Here is a 19,569-nt window from a genome sequence, read left to right as displayed (position 1 = left end):
TATCCCGGATCCTCTCGCAAAGCTTCGATAACTATCGCAAGTGGTACCACTACCGACCATTTGTCCAGAACAACAACGAGCTCCTCTGTGAATAATAAACCGAGTGGGCCTACTCCAGCAGACACTAACGGGAATACTTTAGGAGAGACTCAATCTACTGCAAACATGCCTGCTGCTTGTTTTTCATGTTACGAGGCTGCTTCCATGAAGCCAGTCTACTACACTTCAACCGCAGAGATAATTATTCGTCGGCCCGACGGAGCTGAGAGATCCGTACCAGTGCACATCCTAAAGGAAGCCCAAACCAAACGGTCTCCATCAGACTCATATTCACAAGATATCCTGATTCAGCCACGTGACCGAGAGGATCATTTGGATAGAGACTTGATTGTGGACTTCATTGATCACCTCAGAGGTAGAGGGGATTTTTTCAGTGATAGTCAAAAGGTTGAACGTGAAAATAACCTGATCAATTTTGACAAGAAAGATGGACCAAGTTACAGAAAGTGTGAGGAGAGAATGAACATGGCAAATGGGGAAGGAAAAACTGTTAGAGTGACATTGTTAGCCAAAAACCCCATCAGAACTTGGAGGCCCTGGCAACCCATTTGGGCCGAGGCATCTTGGATTCCTGTGAGAATAGAAATGATAGTGAATGTGCAGACCTGGACTTTCCATCTGGCGAGGCACAGCTCTTTGAGCTCAATGTCCTACAGGAGCCCCCTCCCTCTCCACGGAGAGAAGCAGAGAAATGTGAGGAAGACAAAGTGACGCGTTACATTGCGGAAGTGGAGAAACAGAACAAATACCTTCAGGAGAAGGTACACAAGTACAGATTCCACATCATCCCTGACGGCAATTGTCTGTACAGGGCGGTGTGCAAAGCCGCCTATGGAGAGCAGTCTATGCACAAGGAGCTGAGAGACCAGACAATGCACCACATAGCCGACCACCTGGATGAGTTTAACCCCATCATTGAGGGGGATGTCGGCGAGTTCCTGATCAACGCAGCGCAGGACAGTGCCTGGGCAGGCTATCCGGAGCTTCTGGCGATGAGTCAGATGTTGAATGTGAACATTTACCTGACCACTGGAGGTAGCTTGGAGAGTCCCACGATTTCAACCATGGTGCACTACCTGGGGGAAGAGGACTCGTCCAAACCCACTGTCTGGTTGAGTTGGCTCAGTAACGGACACTATGATGTCCTGCTGGACAGGTGTGTGGACAACCCAGAGTATGACGACTGGTTCCGTCATTCTCAGATGCAAAGGAAACGGGACGAAGAGCTGGCCAAGTCGATGGCAGCGTCACTGTCTAAAATGTACATTGAACAAAATGGTCACATTTGAAACCAATAGTTATCCGATTGCTGCGTTTAAATATTACTGTGTGTTACAGTAGGCTAGCTGTTACAAAATGGGCCAATCATCTCTGCTGATAGTAGTGGAGCCTCTGTCATCTGAGGTCTGAGAGGGCCTCAGTCAGCACCTGGGGCCCCTGTTGGCCCCTGTGCTAAGGACATCTCCTCACAGCCCAGCTCACGACTCACCCTGAGCTCATACGGTCTCTCTCTCTCTCTCTCTCTCTCTCTCTCTCTCAAAATCGATTGCACTTTAATTATGTGTGTGTGACTTCAACATTGCCTTATTCATTTATTTTTCTATGTTTTGTATTGTAACCGAATTGAAGTGCAGCGCACATGTTAGATTTTGATATTTTTGTTGTAAATACTCTAAATGTCAAAAATGACACTTGAAGGAGATTAGGTGTTTTTTTTCTATAGGCTACATTAATGCATTTTATGTTTGAGCACTTAGGTGAGACTATTTATTAGGTTTTTGACTGGTTCATTGACAGTTTTTGTATTATTACATATAACAGTTAAGCTGTGTTGCTAAGCTTTATGCCTTTGTGAGGTGCTTGGAGCACAAACAGCAACATTGTTTTAAAATAATAATTTAATAATAATAATTTGTATCCAGGCTGTATCACAGCCAGCCGCGATTGGGTGTCCCATAGGGCGGCGCACAATTGGCCAAGCGTCGTCCGGGTTTGGCCGGTGTATGCGTCATTGTAAATAAGAATTTGTTCTTAACTGACTTGCCAGGTTAAATAAATATAAATAAATCAATTTTGAAATAACACTTTTGGTGTTCATTTTACTTTCTGTCTTAAATTGACATTATTTAAATCTCCATGCAAGATAATGCTCACACACACACACACACACACACACACACACACTAGACATGGAATAGAATAATGGAATAATCTCGGGTGCTGTTATTGAGTAACAATACAAATGGCTGAGTTTGTTTGGCTTTATTCCCCTGTACAACCATTAGATGGCGTATTAGACCCCTCAATTGATTTTTTTCTTAGGATTGATTGAACCATGGCGAGGTAGGCTATGAAGTCGAACTAATTATAATTTCACGTGGTATTTAGATAGACTCACAGTAGCCTATCCTACACATAGTGTCAATACGCATACACTAACTGGTGTGTGCAAAGGAACGTTTATTCACGTAGCCTCCTGGCTACCCCCGCCCATGCCAGAACATAATTACCGTTCTCCTAGCAGCAGAATATTATGCTGGAAACACGAGCGCAGATTTTTTTTCTCTCACTGCATTGCATCCACCTTTGAAAAAAATACATGAGTAATTTTACGTACTTTTATTTGTAATATTGCATTAATTATAGCAGCATTTCTTTCGAAAGTTTACACCAGTACTGTATGTTGAAAGCTATTGTGTAGGCTCAATAGTCTCTTGTGCTGACAAGCAGGTTTTATACAGTGCCGGTGACGCCTTACTCCACACTCCATTCACTGAAATTCAAAACGCTGTATATGAATTACGAGTTTCAAGTTTGATTAGTAGTATGTACAGGATACAGATGGTATACACCATTCCACGAAATGCTTACTTGCAGGTTCCTTCTCAGCAATGCAACAACACTAAGAAATAGTAAAGATAAGAATATGAACATATAAACATGAATACATTTTTCAGGATAATAGAATAAGCATTTTAGGGGGTTTGTTACTGATTGCCTCAAGACATTTCAGCTTTTCATTTTTTATTAATTTGTAAATGTTCTAAAAACATAATTCCTCCATTTTAAATTCAGGCTGTAACACAACAAAATGTGGAAAAAGTCAAGGGGTGTGAATACTTTTTGAAGTCGTTGTATAGTTAAATGGGTAACACTTTACTTGACACCCAGTGTCATAACACATTATGACAGGGCCATAACCAATTTCATAGTATGTCATAACAGCTGACATAGCCTGTTAAAATATGGTCAAAACATTGTCATGACATATATAGTTTGAACGGTTGTGACATATATTGCATGTTTTTATGGCTGGTTATGACACCTACATAAGAGTGTCAAAACACACAAAACCTACCACACAAGGCAAAACATTCCTTTACACACCATAGCCTACGTGTCAACAGTATGTTTATGTTATATATGTATATATATATATTGTAATTTACCATATTCAATGATCAATTATCATGCGCACACATTGATGTCAGACATGCACCTTACCCAATGCTCTGTTTCTGATGACTGGGCTGAATGCAGGAGCAGGTTTCAGGAGCAGGACAAGACACCCTCTTTTTGACTGATGACTGGTATAAGGGCATGCACGTGATAGGCCTATCGGACTTATATGATTATGATAATGCTTCTTGACATGGTCATAAAGCCTATTTTCTTAGTCCAAGTAAAGCGACATAGTATGGTCATAATGCTTCTTGACATGGTCATGAAGCCTATTTTCTTAGTCCAAGTAAAGCGACATAGTATGGTCATAATGCTTCTTGACATGGTCATGAAGCCTATTTTCTTAATCCAAGTAAAACGACATAGTATGGTCATAATGCTTCTTGACATGGTCATAAAGCCTATTTTCTTAGTCCAAGTAAAGCGACATAGTATGGTCATCATGCTTCATGACAGTATCATCAATGTATTTTCTACAAGTTATTTCAACTATGGGCGAAAAAACGTGACTGTAAAGAATTTATTTAAATAATTTAGCAGACACTCTTATCCAGAGCAATTAGGGTTAAGGGTCTTAGGGTTACTGGCCCTACGCTATTAACCACTATGCTACCTGCCGCCCAACAAACCCAGAGTCATGTTTATTCTAATTTTATCTGACGCTCTTATCCAGGGCGACTTACAGGAGCAATTAGGGTTATTAAGGGCGGTGCTCAAGTGCACATCACACATTTTTTTCACAAAGTCATCTTGGAGATTCGAACCGGCGACCTTTCTGTTACTGGCCCAATTAACCACTAGGCTACCTGCTGCTACAGTAACAACAAAGGATTTAAGAAACAAACTTTCAAATGAAAGGAGACTTCTTGGCAGGGAAAAATGCATTTGAATAAATGTGACACTCATATGCAGGTGTCATAACCAGCCATAAAACAAAGCAATATATGTCACACCAGGTGTAAATATAAGGGTCACAACAGTGTTAAGACCATGTTATGACAGGTTATGACAAGTGAAGTCAAGTGTTACCTTCATATGTACTAAAGAGGAACATCGGGTACATATTGAAGATGCACATACTCTTCCCCAGAAACAATTTTGTCTATTTTCAAAGGATAAAGCTAAGAACAATCACAACTTCATAGTTAAGGACACTATCAAAATATGGAAGAAAATTAAACGTATTCTACAAGAACCAATATCACTCCCAAAAAACAAAACCCTATGGAACAATCCTTGGATGGCTTTTCAGAATTCAACCGCTAAATTGGTCCACATGGAAGACTAAAGGCATAGAAACCGTAAATGACTTGGTGACAGGAAATACATTTATAGCCATGACAGAATTCAAAAGCAATTTTGTACTGACCAAATCAAATAAAAGTGTATTTGTCACATGCGCCGAATACAACAGCTGTAGAACTTACAGTGAAATGCTTACTTACAGTTAATAACCAACAGTGCAAAAAAGGTATTAGGTGAACAATAGGTAAGTTATGAAATAAAAACAACAGTAAAAAATAACAGTAGCGAGGCTATAACGGTAGCGAGGCTATATACAGTAGCGAGGCTATATACAGTAGCGAGGCTATATACAGTAGCGAGGCTATAACGGTAGCGAGGCTACATACAGACACCGGTTAGTCAGGCTGATTGAGGTAGTACTGTATGTACATGTAGATATGGTTAAAGTGACTATGCAAATATGATAAACAGAGAGTTGCAGTAGCGTAAAAGAGTGTTTGGCGGGTGGTGGGTGGCGGGACACAATGCAGATAGTCCGGTTAGCCAATGTGCGGGGGCACTGGTTGGTCGGGCCAATTGAGGTAGAATGTACATGAATGTATAGTTAAAGTGACTATGCATATGTGATAAACAGAGAGTAGCAGCAGTGTAAAAGAAGGGGGGGGGGGCACAATGCAAATAGTCCGGGTAGCCATTTGATTACCTGTTCAGGAGTCTTATGGCTTGGGGGTAAAAACTGTTTAGAAGCTTTTTTGTCCAAGACTTGGCACTCCGGTATCGCTTGCCATGCAGTAGTAGCAAGAACAGTCTATGACTGGGGTGGCTGGGGTCTTTGACAATTTTTAGGGCCTTCCTCTGACACCGCCTAGTGTAGAGGTCCTGGATGGCAGGCAGCTTAGCCCCAGTGATGTACTGGGCCGTACGCACTACCTCTGTAGTGACCAATGTAGGTATTTTCAAATACATGCAACTTAAAAATTACATATCACAACATTTCGAGTTTTAAATATTTTGGACATTAGAGCAACCTTGAGGGAATCGTATTTGAGTCAGAACTACTATTGTAATGAAGACTTAAAAATAACTGAAATTGGCACAATTTGGAGGGAATGTTGGAGCATAACTAATGAAATTACAGTTCATGAAAATGTACGCTCAATCCAGTATAAACTAATGTATAGAATTTATTATACAAGAGAAAAAAATCATGAATTCTACAGCACAACAGCAGAGTCATGTCTTAAATGTACAACTAACAATGACTCTGTCACACCCTGATCTGTTTCACCTGTCTTGTGTTGTCTCCACCCCACACCAGGTGTCTCCCATTTTCCCCATTATCCCCTGTGTATTTACACCTACATTTACTGTCTGTCTGTTGCCAGTTCACCTTGTCTCATAAAGTCGTCCCAACGTGTTTTCCCCGTGTTTTTCCTTCGCTCTAGTTTGTGTTCTTAGTCTTCCCGGTTCCGACCTGTTTTTGCCTGACGTTCTACGCCCTCTTGACTCTTATCAGGATTATTGATCTCTGCCTGTCCTGGACCTGCCATTTGCCTACCCCTTGTATATAATACATGTCTGAGACTCGAACCATCTGCCTCCTGTGTCTGCATCTGGGTCTCATCCTTTGTCGTTATAGTACGAGCTGGCCATGACTGACCCAGCAGACTCGGACCAGCTCCGCAACTCTGTCTGCCTGCAAGGAGCCACCATTGGAAGACTTGAGGAGCTACTTCAGAACCTTATGGAAGGACTACATACCTTGGCGGAATGCCATGACCAAGGTTTCAACTCATTACTGGAGCAATTCGGCGGACTATCAGGCAGAAAGCGACAACGGAAACCTCCCGGACGCTCAGCAACCACGCTTACCTCCTCCGGAGCGCTACATTGGGGATCCTGGAACCTGCAGGGCGTTTCTCTCCCAGTGCTCCCTCATCTTTGAGCTGCAGCCCTCTTTGTTTCCTTCAGACTGTTCAAAGATAGCGTATCTCATAATGCTGATGTCTGGAAGGGTGCTCGCCTGGGCTATGGCGGTGTGGGAGGAACAATCCGCCGTTTGCCTTCGTCTGGAGGATTTGGTAGCGGAGGTGAGGAAGGTGTTCGATTCTCCAGTGTCCTGGAGAGAGGCGGCTTGGAAGCTACTTCATCTACGTCACGACCTCCGTAGTGTGGCAGACTACGCTCCTCCATTCCCACGGAGTACCAGGACCTCATGGAGGTTTTCAACAAAAGGACAAAACCCTGCACCTGTGTATCGACTACCGGGGTCTCAATGACATCACAGTAAAAAATCCCTGATTCGGCCCAGTGCCCGGTCCCCAGTCCTGGAATGGGCCCATTCATTACCCCAAACATATCTATCATCCAGGGGCTCATCGAACCATGGCTTTCATCCGACAAAAAGCCCACCCTGGTTCCTGAAGTTTCCCGAATTCGTTGCCGCCTACACTGGGTGCACACAGAACAAGACTCAAAGGCAAGCTCTGGCTGGCCTCCTTCAACCACTTCCTGTTCATCACCACCCCTGGTCCCATATATCCCTGGACTTTGTCACTGGTCTCCCCCTGGCAGATGGCAACACTATCATACTTATGATTGTGGATAGGTTTTCCAAAGCTGCACATTTCATTCCCATTTCCAAGTTGCCCTCAGCCAAGGAGATGGACCAGCTTATGATGGGACACGTCTTTCGGTCGACAAGGTCTCCAATCGTGGTCCTCAGTTCTCGTCCAGGTTCTGGAAGGCACTCTGCACCCTGATTGGGTCATCGGCCAGCCTGTCCTCCGGTTTCATCCCCAGTCTAATGGCCAGTCGGAGCGAGCCAATCAGGACCTGGAAACGACTCTTCTTTGCCTCGTCTCTGCCAACCCCACCACCTGGAGCCAGCAACTTGTGTGGGTGGAGTACGCCCGCAACACCCTTCCCTACTCGGCCGCTGGTCTTTCACCCTTCAAGTGTTCCTTGGGCTACCAGCCTCCATTCTTCCTTGAGCAAGAGGAAGAGGTCAGCATAACCTCGGCCAAGATGTTCGCCCACCGCTGCCGGCATACCTGGATGAGAGCCCGGTTGGCTCTTCTTAAGACCACCTCCAGACCTTATCACTTTTAAACAACAGGTTATCAACATATTCAAATAATGACTTACATATATTTTTTTAGAAACGTTATTTTGATACATTTATTCGGAATATTTCATCCCTCCACATGATAGAGTCCCAACACAAATCTAGGGTTTCTACCCAAACCGGCTGATCGTTCGTTCTGTCGGTTCGGTTGCCAGAGACACGACCCTGTCGTTCAGTCTTTTTATATTGTCTCTATGGATGCGACCCAGAATAACAGCAAAGTAGCTCCATGTGCGTTTGTTTTTGCTGTTTTCTAGTGACATTTATTTGGATACATCCATAACAATGAGCTAATGATGCGTGATTTCACCTGGCGTAGAAAATGTGTTCTCTCGTTAGGACACTGTTGTTCAGAGGAGCTAGCCAACAACACAGCTAACACAATCACTTCAAACTGAAGCTGGAAAGACAGCAAACTAGCTGCACTTTGTTTTATTTATTGTATACAGTACCAGTCAAAAGTTTAGACACACCTATTCATTCAAGGGTTTTTCTTAATTATTTTACTATTTTCTACATTGTAGAATAATAGTGAAGACATCAAAACTGTGAAATAACACATATGGAATCATGTAGTAACCAAAAAAGTGTTAAGCAAATCAAAATATATGTTATATTTTAGATTCTTCAAAGTAGCCTCCCTTTTCCTTGATGACAGCTTTGCACACTCTTGGCATTCTCTCAACCAGCTTCACCTGAAATGCTTAAAGGAGTTCCCACATATGCTGAGCAGTTGTTGGCTACTTTTCCTTCACTCTGTGGTCCAACTCATCCCAAACCATCTCAATTGGATTGAGTTCGGGTGATTATGGAGGCCAGGTTATCTGATGCTGCACTCCATCATTCTCCTTCTTGGTAAAATAGCCCATGCACAGCCTGGAGGTGTGTTGGGTCATTGTCCTGTTGAAAAACAAATTATGGTCCCACTAAGTGCAAACCAGACACTGGTAGCCACCACTAGCCACCACTAGCAAGCATTGCTACCACAGCATTCTGCAGTGATAAGCCATCCCATCTGGTTTGCACTTAGTGGGACCATAATTTGTTTGTTTTTTAAGTGTGCCTTTAATTCTAAATAAATCACAGACAGTGTCACCAGCAAAGCAACCCCACATCATCACACTTCCTCCTCCATGCTTCACGGTGAGAACTACACATGTTGAGATCATCCGTTCACTTACTTGTGTCTCACAAAGACACGTCAGTTGGAACCAAAAATCTAACATTTGGACTCATCAGACCAAAGGACAGATTTCCACCAGTCTAATCTTCATTGCTCGTGTTTTTTGGTCCAAGCAAGTCTCTTCTTCGTATTGATGTCCTGTAGTAGTGGTTTCTTTGCAGCAATTTGACCATGAAGGCCTGATTCACGCAGTCTCCTCTGAATAGTTGATGTTGAGATGGGTCTGTTACTTGAACTCTGTGAAGCATTTATTTGGGCTGCAATTTGTTAACTCTGGGTCTTCCTTTCGTGTGGCGGTCCTCATCAGAGCCAGTTTCATCATAGCGCTTGATGGTTTTTGCGACTGCACTTGAAGAAACTTTCAAAATACTTGACATTTTCCGGATTGACTGATCTTGATTTGGGCTCCTGAGTAGCGCAGCAGTCTAAGGCACTGCATCTCAGTGCTAAAGGTGTCGCTACAGATTCTGGTTCGATTCCAAGCTGAATCACAACCGGCTGTGATTGGGAGTCCCGGCTTAGGGTTTGGCCGAGGTAGGCCGTCAATGTAAATAAGAACTTGTTCTTAACTGACTTGCCTAGTTAAACAAAAAAAATTAAGTAATGATGGACTGTTGTTTATTTTTGCTTTTTTGAGCTGTTCTTGCCATAATATGGACTTGGTCTTTTACCAAATAGGGCTATCTTCTGTATACCACTCATACCTTGTCACAACACAATTCCACAAATTAACATGCACATCTGTTAATTGAAATGCATTCCTGGTGACTACCTCATGAAGCTGTTTGAGAGAATTTCAAGAGTGTGCAACGCTGTCATCAAGTCAAAGGGTGACTACTTTGAAGAATCTCAAATATAAAATACACTTTTTTGGTTACTCCATGATTTAATATGTGTAATTTCATAGTTTTGATGTGATCACTATTATTCTACAATGTAGAAAATAGTAAAAAATAAAGAAAAATCCTTGAATGAGTAGGTATGTCCAAACTTTTGACGGGTACTGTATGTCCATAAAAAGTATGCCAGTTGATTCATGATTTCGACTGGCTGAGAAACCCTGATCATTACTATGGGACAGCTGGAGATTTGAATATTGAAACAATGTTGCAAATGTCAGAGAGACAATGGAATGGTTGGTGTAGATAGTGCTGCTGGGTATATAGACCTCAGTCCTCCAAGAAATAACACAATATATAGATTCTAAAGACCCTACTGAGTATTCCCAACCCCACTTTTACCTGTGCACATAGAATCGTTTTTTCTCTACAACCCAAATAGTGGTTTGGATAGTGGTTAAAACATTTTTTTTTAGAAGCACATTTGTAATTTTTCCAATAAATGTCTCCTTGCATTTGCATATACGCACAATAAAATGGAAATGGATTAAAATGTAATATATTGTGAATGAGTTATCCACATTGCTGTTTTGAAATGCGGGCTTTCATTTTGAAGGATTACCTCACGAGTGACGTCATCGTTTGTGCCGCTTGCAGAATACTAGTCAGGACGTCACATGCACATACATATCCGTCATCGTCCCCGTTTTAATAGCCTGAAGTAGGCTACATCTTATGTCTGTCTACCTTTCCCCACGTTGGTAGCCTACTTCTGCTATTGTAATACATTTTATGAAGTTTGTCTTTGAACATATTAATGCCTGGTTTGACTTGTGTAACGTTAGCTTTGGCTATTTAATGGCCACATGTTTTATTTCCTCTGCGGTTGTAAACTGTGATCACGTTCTGCAGTCATGTGGATAGCAAAGTTTTGTATTGCACAAAAACATGAGCTTTTCCTCTCAGCCTAGCCGGTGCCTCTCCCACTCTCTTCGCCAATGGACCAGTACTCCACACACAACTAGCGCGCAGTCATTCAGGTAAGCGCGGTAGTAAGCGGAGTCGGATCACAGGCTGCCTTGACCGCGCTACTGCTGCAGTATTGGCATCTGCTGCCTGCAACTGGCATAGAGTGAGGAAAAGCGAAATTGAATGACATACAGTCTGAACGATATTTATATTCGATCTGTATGCGCGTCCAACGAGCAAGAGCAGCAAGAGACGGGTCACCCCTGCGAATGAACCATATCGTTGGAAGTTGTGGGATACTTTGAAACAAACTGCGACTGAGCGACGGTGTTGGTGCAACCTTGCCCCTGTCTTGACAGGTAGCCAGCCTATCGAACATGTCGGGACATCGGGTGCAGTTCGCGGACCAGCTTCCTTCCACTGACCGCAAAGCTAGCCCCAACTTACCGAGTAAGCGCTTCTCTTGTTACTCTTGTTTGCTTCTTGGTTTTCTGCTTTCAAGTTTCGAGCTTGTGTCCACACTGACCTTGGCTTGGAGGAGAAGTCATATTTATATTTTAAAAAATGCTGATATGGCAGTCTATATATTTGGCCAAATGATAGGCTTCTAATTATCTTGTTTAAACGTATTTTGATGAACATGGGATACTAGGATAAGGCTATAGCTACGTTTAAACCGTTACAATATTTTCTGTAGTAGCCACAGCCCCTGCACCCGGTCATATTTCCCCCATGTGCTTATTAATTTGGCCAAAAGCTCCCAATCTCCATATAATTTTATACATAAACTGATTTATCTAGCCCTATATTTTAGGATTGTAACATTATCTTCATTTTCCTTTACATATGTTATGTTTTAAATGCATTACAAATACTTAGACTAATCATGGATTCAATCATGGATTCAAAGTCATTAACTCCATATAATTCAATCAGTTAACATTAAGTATTGCTTACAATTTTATGGGATTGCCATGGGAGTGTGGTTTAGTTGCTGTGTGTTATCTCAAGGAGCATCACCTGTCACAATGCTCATTTGTCACCTGGAGTCAATGATAGGGCCACTGACAGGGGCCACTGACAGTGATAGGGGCCACTGATGCCTGATGCCCTATGGCATTAAGCTCGGCAGGGTGCCTGCTCTCTGGGATGTTTCGGTCATCAAGGCTAGCTAGACCACATCAGGCTCACTGCCAAGCCATAGACATCCTCAGAATATGAATGTCCCAGTCTATTTGGATGTCAGGGACCAGGGCTGTTATGTATCTAGCGTGTCATATCGGTGTTGATTTAGCTGAAGTAGGATCAGTTTAGCCTTTTAAACACAATTCATGAGATTACATGGACAGAGGAAACCCGATCCTAGATCAGCACTCCAACTCTGAGACGTTTTATGAATTTTGAGCTTTATGTTTTGTCAAAGTGACCCTAGAAATGCCACTCCCTAATTGCTGTGGATACCTGAATTGCAGAAGCATACAGGATATGGGTGCCGGTCTCTCCTCGCTGTCCCAGCTTGTACCAGAAAAGTGCCCTGACTTCCTATTGTAATGCTGAGAGAACGCAAGTTTACTTCAGGTTAAAACTTGTAATGGTCGACATGGACCAAGTGGGAAATTGTTGTGCAATAGCAGAAACTCTGGAACAAATGCTACATTTTGGTTTCTTTGGGGAGATGTAGCATTCTGTCCTTGGAGTTGATCTCTGTTTCCTTTTGTCCTTTTCATGCCCAATGAAGAGAATAGAAAGTGCAGTCTCTTTTATTTTTCTCTATAGCTAGTTTTCCTTCCAATTGGCAACAGATTTTCTTGCAAATATTCTACAATCCACATAAAGGAAATCTGTAAAATATCCCACCAGTGGTTTATTCCCACCAAACTGACCTGCTGTGGATAAAAATCAGTGCGTGATGATGTAGTGCACACAAAATCTACTTTTCCGCTTAAGTGTTCATTGACCAAATAAAATTCTAGAGTTCAATGTGTTTCAATCGCATATTCAGCTCTACTGATTTGTCACAAAAACTGTTGTGTTATATAGAAAATGTGCCTACTCTGGTCTTGGAACTTTCGCTCTAGCCAACAGCTCGCAGATACAGTGCTGGTAGGCTGTGCGGGTAAGCTACATGATGAGATTATAATGGATAAGAGCGAGAATACTTGTATTTGTCAAAAGGCAGTGAAGCATCGATCATCATGTCACCAGAATAAGACCCTCAATATTAATTGGATAGACGCATTAAGCTCATCACTGTGCACTTTCACCACCCTGTGAAGTTCATCATCATTTATTTAATCTGTAGTCTAATAAACTGCATGGTTTCAGTTCAGGTGAGCCCAGTGAGCGTTAATGCGCGTAATGATGGTGACAGGTGTGCGTAATGAAGGGCAGCCTGGCGTCCTTGAGCGACAGAGATGGAGAGCTGGAGCAGGCATGACAGTATGTGGATAGAATATGTAGTATATCTGAAGAATACATGGCTAGAATAGTATATGTACTGCAATAGTTGAATAGGATGGACTTGGCTAGAATACAGTATAAAATGGGTAAAACAGTATGCAACCATTGTTAAAGTGACCAGTGTTCCATGTCTATGTACATAAGGCAGCAAGCTCTATGGTGCTGGGATCAGTAACCGGGTGGTAGCCGGCTAGTGACAGTGACAAAATTCAGGGTAGGATACTAGGTGTAGGCAGGCTAGTGATGGCTATTTAACAGTCTAATGGCCTTGAGATTGATTTTTTTTCCGGTCTCTCGGTTCCAGCTTTGATGCACCTGTACTGACGGGGTGAACGGGGGTGAACAGGCCGTGGCTCGGGTGGCTGAGGTCCTTGGTGATCTTCTTGGCCTTCCTGTGACACTGGGTGCTGTAGATGTCCTGAAGGGCAGGCAGTGTGCTCTCAGTGATGCGTTGGGCTGACGTTGGCCTGGTTGCCATACCAGGCGGTGATACAGCTTAACAGCATGCTCTCAATGGCGCATCTGTAAAAGTTTGTGAGGGTCTTCGGGGCCAAGTCAAATTTCTTCAGCCTCCTGAGGTTGAAGAGGAGCTGTTGAGCCTTCTTCACCACAACGTCTGAATGGGTGGACCATTTCAGTTTGTCAGTGACGGGTATCCCGAGGAACTTTAAGCTTTCAGCTGCCTCCTGAAGCCCACGATCAACTCCTTCATTTTGTTGACGTTGAGGGAGAGATTATTTTCCTGGCACCACTCCGCCACAGTGCCCTCACCTCCTCCCTGTAGCCTGTCTGGTCATTGTTGGTAAGCAGGCCTACCATTGTTCTGTCATCTGCAAACTTAATGATTGAGTTGGAGGCGTGCGTGGCCATGCAGTCATGGGTAAACAGGGAGAACAGGAGTGGGCTGAGCACACACCCCTATGGGGCCCCTGTGTTGAGGATCAGCATAGGGGAGGTTGTTGCCTACCTTCACCGCCTGGGCGGCCTGTCGGGAAGTCCAGGATCCAGTTGCACAGGGCAGGGTTCAGACCTAGGGCCCCGAGCTTAAGGATGACCTTGGAGGGTACTATGGTGTTGAAGGCTGAGCTATAGTCAATGAACAGCATTCTTACATAGGTATTCCTTTTGTCCAGATGGGATAGGGCAGTGTGCAGTGCGATGGCGATTGCATTATCCGTGGATCTATTGGGGCGGAATGCGAATTGCAGTGGGTCTAGGGTGTCGGGTAAGGTGGAGGTGATATTATCCTTAACTAGTCTCTCAATGTACTTCATGATGACAGAAATGAGTGCTAAAGGGCAATAGTCATTTAGTTGAGTTACCTTAGCTTTTTGGGGTACAGGAACAATGGGGGGCATATTGAAGTAAGTAGGGACAGCAGACTGGGGTAGGGAGAGATTGAATATGTCAGTGAACACTCCAGCCTGCTGGTCTGCGCGTGCTCTGAGGAGATAGCTAGGGATGCTGTCTGGGCCCGGAAACGTGGTTCGTGAGAAATATGGCCCGTGAAAGCTACAGATTAACCCATAATGCTCCAGACCTCGTTTCAAATACTATTTGAAGTTGTTCAAATGCTTTGAGCGTTTGCTTTAGCCTGTCTGGATTGCCAGATGGGCGGGGTTTACACTGTTTGGACTATTCTATTGGTTTCATTTCACCAGGCAAGTATTTGAAATTATTTCAAGTAGTATTTGAACCCAGGCTGGATCTTCCCCAACTCAATGCAACAGCACATGCACTGTATACCACCAGCCTAAAGCATGACTAAACCCGATGCTAGATTAGTAGGAAGTTTGGTATTGCCCCCAATGGAACACGAGCCAAACACAGATGAGAATGTCCGGGTCACTCTATTCTATACTCATACAGTTAATGTCTCCAGATACATCTTACTTTAAGGTAGCAGTCGTCCTTGCAGTATGTGGACACAATGCTCTCTCCATCTTTCCTGTGCACTCCTGATGTCATTACTAGATAGACGCAGTGTGCGCGTACAGGGGCTTGACGATGACTGCGTGCGCTCTCCGTCTTGTCGAGGTGACGCTCACCTTGAACCACTTCTTTCTCCAGCGGTACCTCAGCCCCACTGTGCACCACAACACCTCGCAGAGGACACATGGTTAGAAACGGACACTGCTTCTCCAGTAAAACGTGCAGCGGCCCGTGTTCATAAAGAGTCTCAGAGGAGGAGTGCTGGTTTTAGGATCAGTTTAGCACTTTTAGATCATAATTCATAAGGTTATATTGACAGGGGGGGGACCTGATCCTAGATCAGCACTCTTACTCTGAGACGCTTTATGAAAGTGCTTTTATGAATACGGGCCCATGTGTTTTTATTATGGTGAATGCAATGAGGGGATGATGATGTGTATTGATGCTTATTGCTTGTGAGGCATATGATAGTCGCAGCTGTTTCTCTCATCTCTCTGGTCACTGCTGCAGTGCATGCACCCACTCTGGGACGTCATAATGACGAGAGAAATGCTGAGCCCATCTCCACGGCGACAGGGTGATTGACAGGCCACGTGAGCGCTAATCATGTTCCCAGACACTTCCACCAAAATGCACGAAGAGTCTGCTGGACCAACGTGCCAAACTTGAAACTCTCGGCGTACAGGCATTGGCTTAATCTGCCAACCAATCATCTCCCCAAACCTCTCCCATATGTAATTTGTGCACCACAAGTTCCTGCCTGGGTCCTGCCTCCTTTTGGACCCACGCCTTGCAGTCGTGAGATTCACTCAAATTAAATGATGCCAAATCCTTTACTCAGTAAGATCACTCCCATAGAATTCTATGGTCACTCCCACAAAGGCCAACTTTAAATTGTTGATATCCCAAGCTTATATGCACTGTGCGCAATAGCCTGTGGACGATGTTACGTGAGGGCAGACAATGGAAGTCTGCCAGTCTCTGCAAATCCCCTTCAGAGAATAGGCTGCTACACACAGCCCTGTCAAGACATTGAATTGGTGTGTGTGTGTGTGTGCGCGTGTGTGCGTGTGTGTGTGCGCGCATATGTGTGTGTTTGTGCGTGCGTGTCAGCCGTAGTGGACGATACCTACTACTTTTGGCACACGTATCACTTTTCGCGCATGGGTATTCCTGTCCCGGATTATGTGTGTGTGTGAGTCATGTGTGGCGAGAGAGAGGGACACGCATTGGGGCAGGGCCAGGGTTGAAAAGTGCTGAGGAGGTTGTGTGTAGGGCAGGGCTCAGATTGTATGCAGAATGGCTTGGGAGGGAAACACAAAATGGCCTCTTCAGCAGCAGTCCCCCATCCTGTGGTCCAGAGCCAGGTGACGGGAGTGTTAGGTTTCCCTCCCAAACATCCATCAATCTCTCTCTCTCTCTCACTCACACACTCTCTCTCTCTCTCTCACCCACACACTCTCTCTCTCTCTCTCTCTCTCTCTCTCTCTCTCTCTCTCTCTCTCTCTCTCTCTCTCACTCACACACTCTCTCTCTCTCTCTCTCTCACCCACACACTCTCTCTCTCTCTCTCACTCACACACTCTCTCTCTCGCTCTCTCTCTCTCTCTCTCTCTCTCTCACCCACACACTTTCTCTCTCTCGCTCTCTCACTCACACACTCTCTCTCTCTCTCACTCACTCACACACTCTCTCTCCCCCCCCCCTCCCGGATTAAATGGCAGCTGCTGGGTTCAGCGTCCAGGGCAGGACCGTCTCTCTGGGATACCACAGGGCTGAATATCATCTAATTTCACCAGATGCATACAGGAGGATCAGGTTGCTTATGTAGAGAAGAAGCAAATGGCACCTGGATCATAGCAGGACCCCAAAATGAAACCAGGATTTTAATCCGGTTATGAACTGATACGTTGACTAATGACGCTGGAATGACTGAAAGTCCTTATTAACTGAACTGACAAAACAAAACCTTGTGGCCTCAACACTTTGTCAGGGATAATGGAGAGGAAAGTCCTATATTGGAATGGGAAAGCCTCATGCTTTCCCAAAGTTTTCCAGAAATCCCGCTTGGCAGATTCCCAGATTTCCAGTTCTTACCTTCCTGATTCCAGAATCTTTTTTTGTCAAACCTGGGAATTTTGGGAAAGTTAACAAACTCTAGCGATGGTGAACACCTTCCTGATTATAGGGGTTAGTTAGAAAGTGTTTGTTTTGAACCGCTATAGAACGACAGTGAGGGCCGAGGAGCGACATGACCGAAACAGGGCCCAGTCGCCAGGAGATAGCGTGGGCTAGGGCGGGAGTGTTGGTTTACTCATATGATATTCTCCTTGTGGTGAGGTCAAACACACAACACACACACACACACACACACACACACACACATTCCATATTTGTGATTCATTTGCGGACTGTCGGGTCAAATCCCTTTTCATTTGTCACGATGTCTAGTGTTAACATTAGCATGCTATCTAAATGATGCCTCTTCTCAAGGGAGTTGATAAGTGCAGCGTTGGAATGAGAATCACACAGGGCCGATTCACATGTACAGGAACGCAGGCGATATCTGTGCCAGTGTCGGAGTAGCCGTCGGGAAGGTACTTTTCTCAACACAACTCACGGGTGTGAAAGATGTGGTACAATAGGATATTTTTAATATGCGGTGATCCCCACCAGGTGTTTCTTCTCTAAACATTCAAGTCCATTGAACTCAGCCAGGGCTAGTTACAGCAGCCAAGCCTCTTTCTCCTAGTGGTGCGATGGGATGTGTGAAATACCCTGACTTCATCAGCTGGCTGTCTGTCCCGCCTGTCTGTATGTGTCTGTCGATCTGTCTGTCTGCTTGCCGTCCGCCCACCCGTCCGTCCGTCTGAGGAGGAGACTGATCAGTCTTCCCTCCCTGCTAGAAATAGCCCCTCCAGAGATGCTAATCAGCTGTTTTCACGTTGGATTTAAAGCCAGTCACGTTGGATTTAAAGCCAGGCTCTTAAGTTACTGTGTCTGAAACAATATGATTTCAAGAGCAGTCCATAGCCTCACCCTCAGAGTAACAGTAACACATGCTCATGTTTTGTTAACTTTAACTGGGGAAGATGGCTTTCAGATCAAAGCTAATGCACCCTTGAGTTGATGTCAAGTGTGTTTTTAGTGCTAAATTACAAGGACACAAAGAACAATAGACCTGTTTGCCAATTTTAAAAAAAAAAGTTTTTATTTTTTTATTTTTTTTAAATGTCCCCTAATTTATTCGTTTAAAAATATGTTCCGAACCAACTGCTGTAGACAGATGCACCGTTTTTCCACTTGCTGAAGTTTTAATTAAACCACATGCTGTGCATGCTTTGAAGCCTTCGGCATAACAGAATGTATTTCATTTTGCTGTTCATTTGGCTTAAGGTTGAAAGGTGACAGCGGTACCACTAAAGAAGAAAAATTTCCAGTGGGACCCTATTCCCTGCATAGTGCACCAGGGTCCATAGGGCTCTGTGTAGTGCCCTATGTAGGAAATAGGGTGTCATTTGGGACGCAAACAGGGTTCCTGAAAACGCCCACCTTAAGGGTTTCTGAGAAAATCAATGGTTCCGCATTCATTCTCTCCTGGTCTATCGCATTTCTCTTCCCCCTGTTTCTGCTGACCTCTCCATATCTCTGCTATCTCTGCTTCCTGATTTACTGAGATCGGCCTCTTCAGTGACCCCTCTAAGAAAGGAGATCTTTTCTCCCAGGCCTCGCCTTTTACCGGCCGCGCGGCAAATGCACTCTTGTGACGCCTGACATTTCATTCCAATTTGAAGTATTAAGGACAGACTAAACATTCAGGCCGTTCTTCAGGAAATGATGCCCGAAGGAGAGTGCTTGAAACACACACACACAAAGTGCCTTCAGAAAGTATTCATACCTCTTGACTTATTCCACATTTTGTTGTGTTGCAGCTTGAATTCAAAATGGATTAAAACAAACGCTTTAAATACGTCACCCATATACACGCACTACCCCAAGGGAAAACATGTTTGACATTGTTTTGCAAATCTATTGAAAATTAAACACAGAAATATCCAATTCACATACAGTATGTATTCACACCCCTTTGCTATGACACTTCAAATTGAGCGCAGGTGCATCCAATTTCCTTTCATCATCCTTGAGATGGCACTACAACTGGATTGGAGTCCACATGTGGCCAATTCAATTGTTTGAACGTGATTTAGGAAGAACTTAAACTGTCTATATGAGGTCCCACAGTTGATAGTGCATGTCAGAGCAGAAACTATACCACGAAGTCCAAGAAATTG

At 44.0% G+C, this 19,569-nt stretch overlaps 2 protein-coding genes across 2 annotated transcripts in view; both read left to right on the top strand.

Annotated features, from left to right (window-relative positions):
• Positions 1-449: 449 nt before the first annotated feature.
• On the top strand, positions 450-2,070 carry LOC110489974 (OTU domain-containing protein 1). Its single transcript, XM_021563012.2, has one exon. It carries the CDS (start codon positions 906-908, stop codon positions 1,347-1,349), a length of 444 nt encoding a protein of 147 aa, XP_021418687.2. The 5' UTR covers positions 450-905; the 3' UTR covers positions 1,350-2,070.
• Positions 2,071-10,603: 8,533 nt separating this feature from the next.
• LOC110489970 (sickle tail protein) overlaps positions 10,604-19,569 on the top strand; it is a 226,542-nt gene continuing 217,576 nt past the window's right edge. The window contains exon 1 of the mRNA XM_036944276.1: positions 10,604-11,335. Within this exon, the coding sequence (XP_036800171.1) occupies positions 11,263-11,335 (73 nt within the window). The 5' untranslated portion in view covers positions 10,604-11,262. The remainder of the gene's footprint in view (positions 11,336-19,569) is intronic.

The sequence above is a fragment of the Oncorhynchus mykiss genome, chromosome 15, assembly GCF_013265735.2.
Source record: "Oncorhynchus mykiss isolate Arlee chromosome 15, USDA_OmykA_1.1, whole genome shotgun sequence".
In the NCBI taxonomy this organism is placed as follows: Eukaryota; Metazoa; Chordata; class Actinopteri; order Salmoniformes; family Salmonidae; genus Oncorhynchus; species Oncorhynchus mykiss.
Note: the sequence above shows the minus strand (reverse complement) of the source record. Positions and strands in the feature narration are given on the sequence as shown.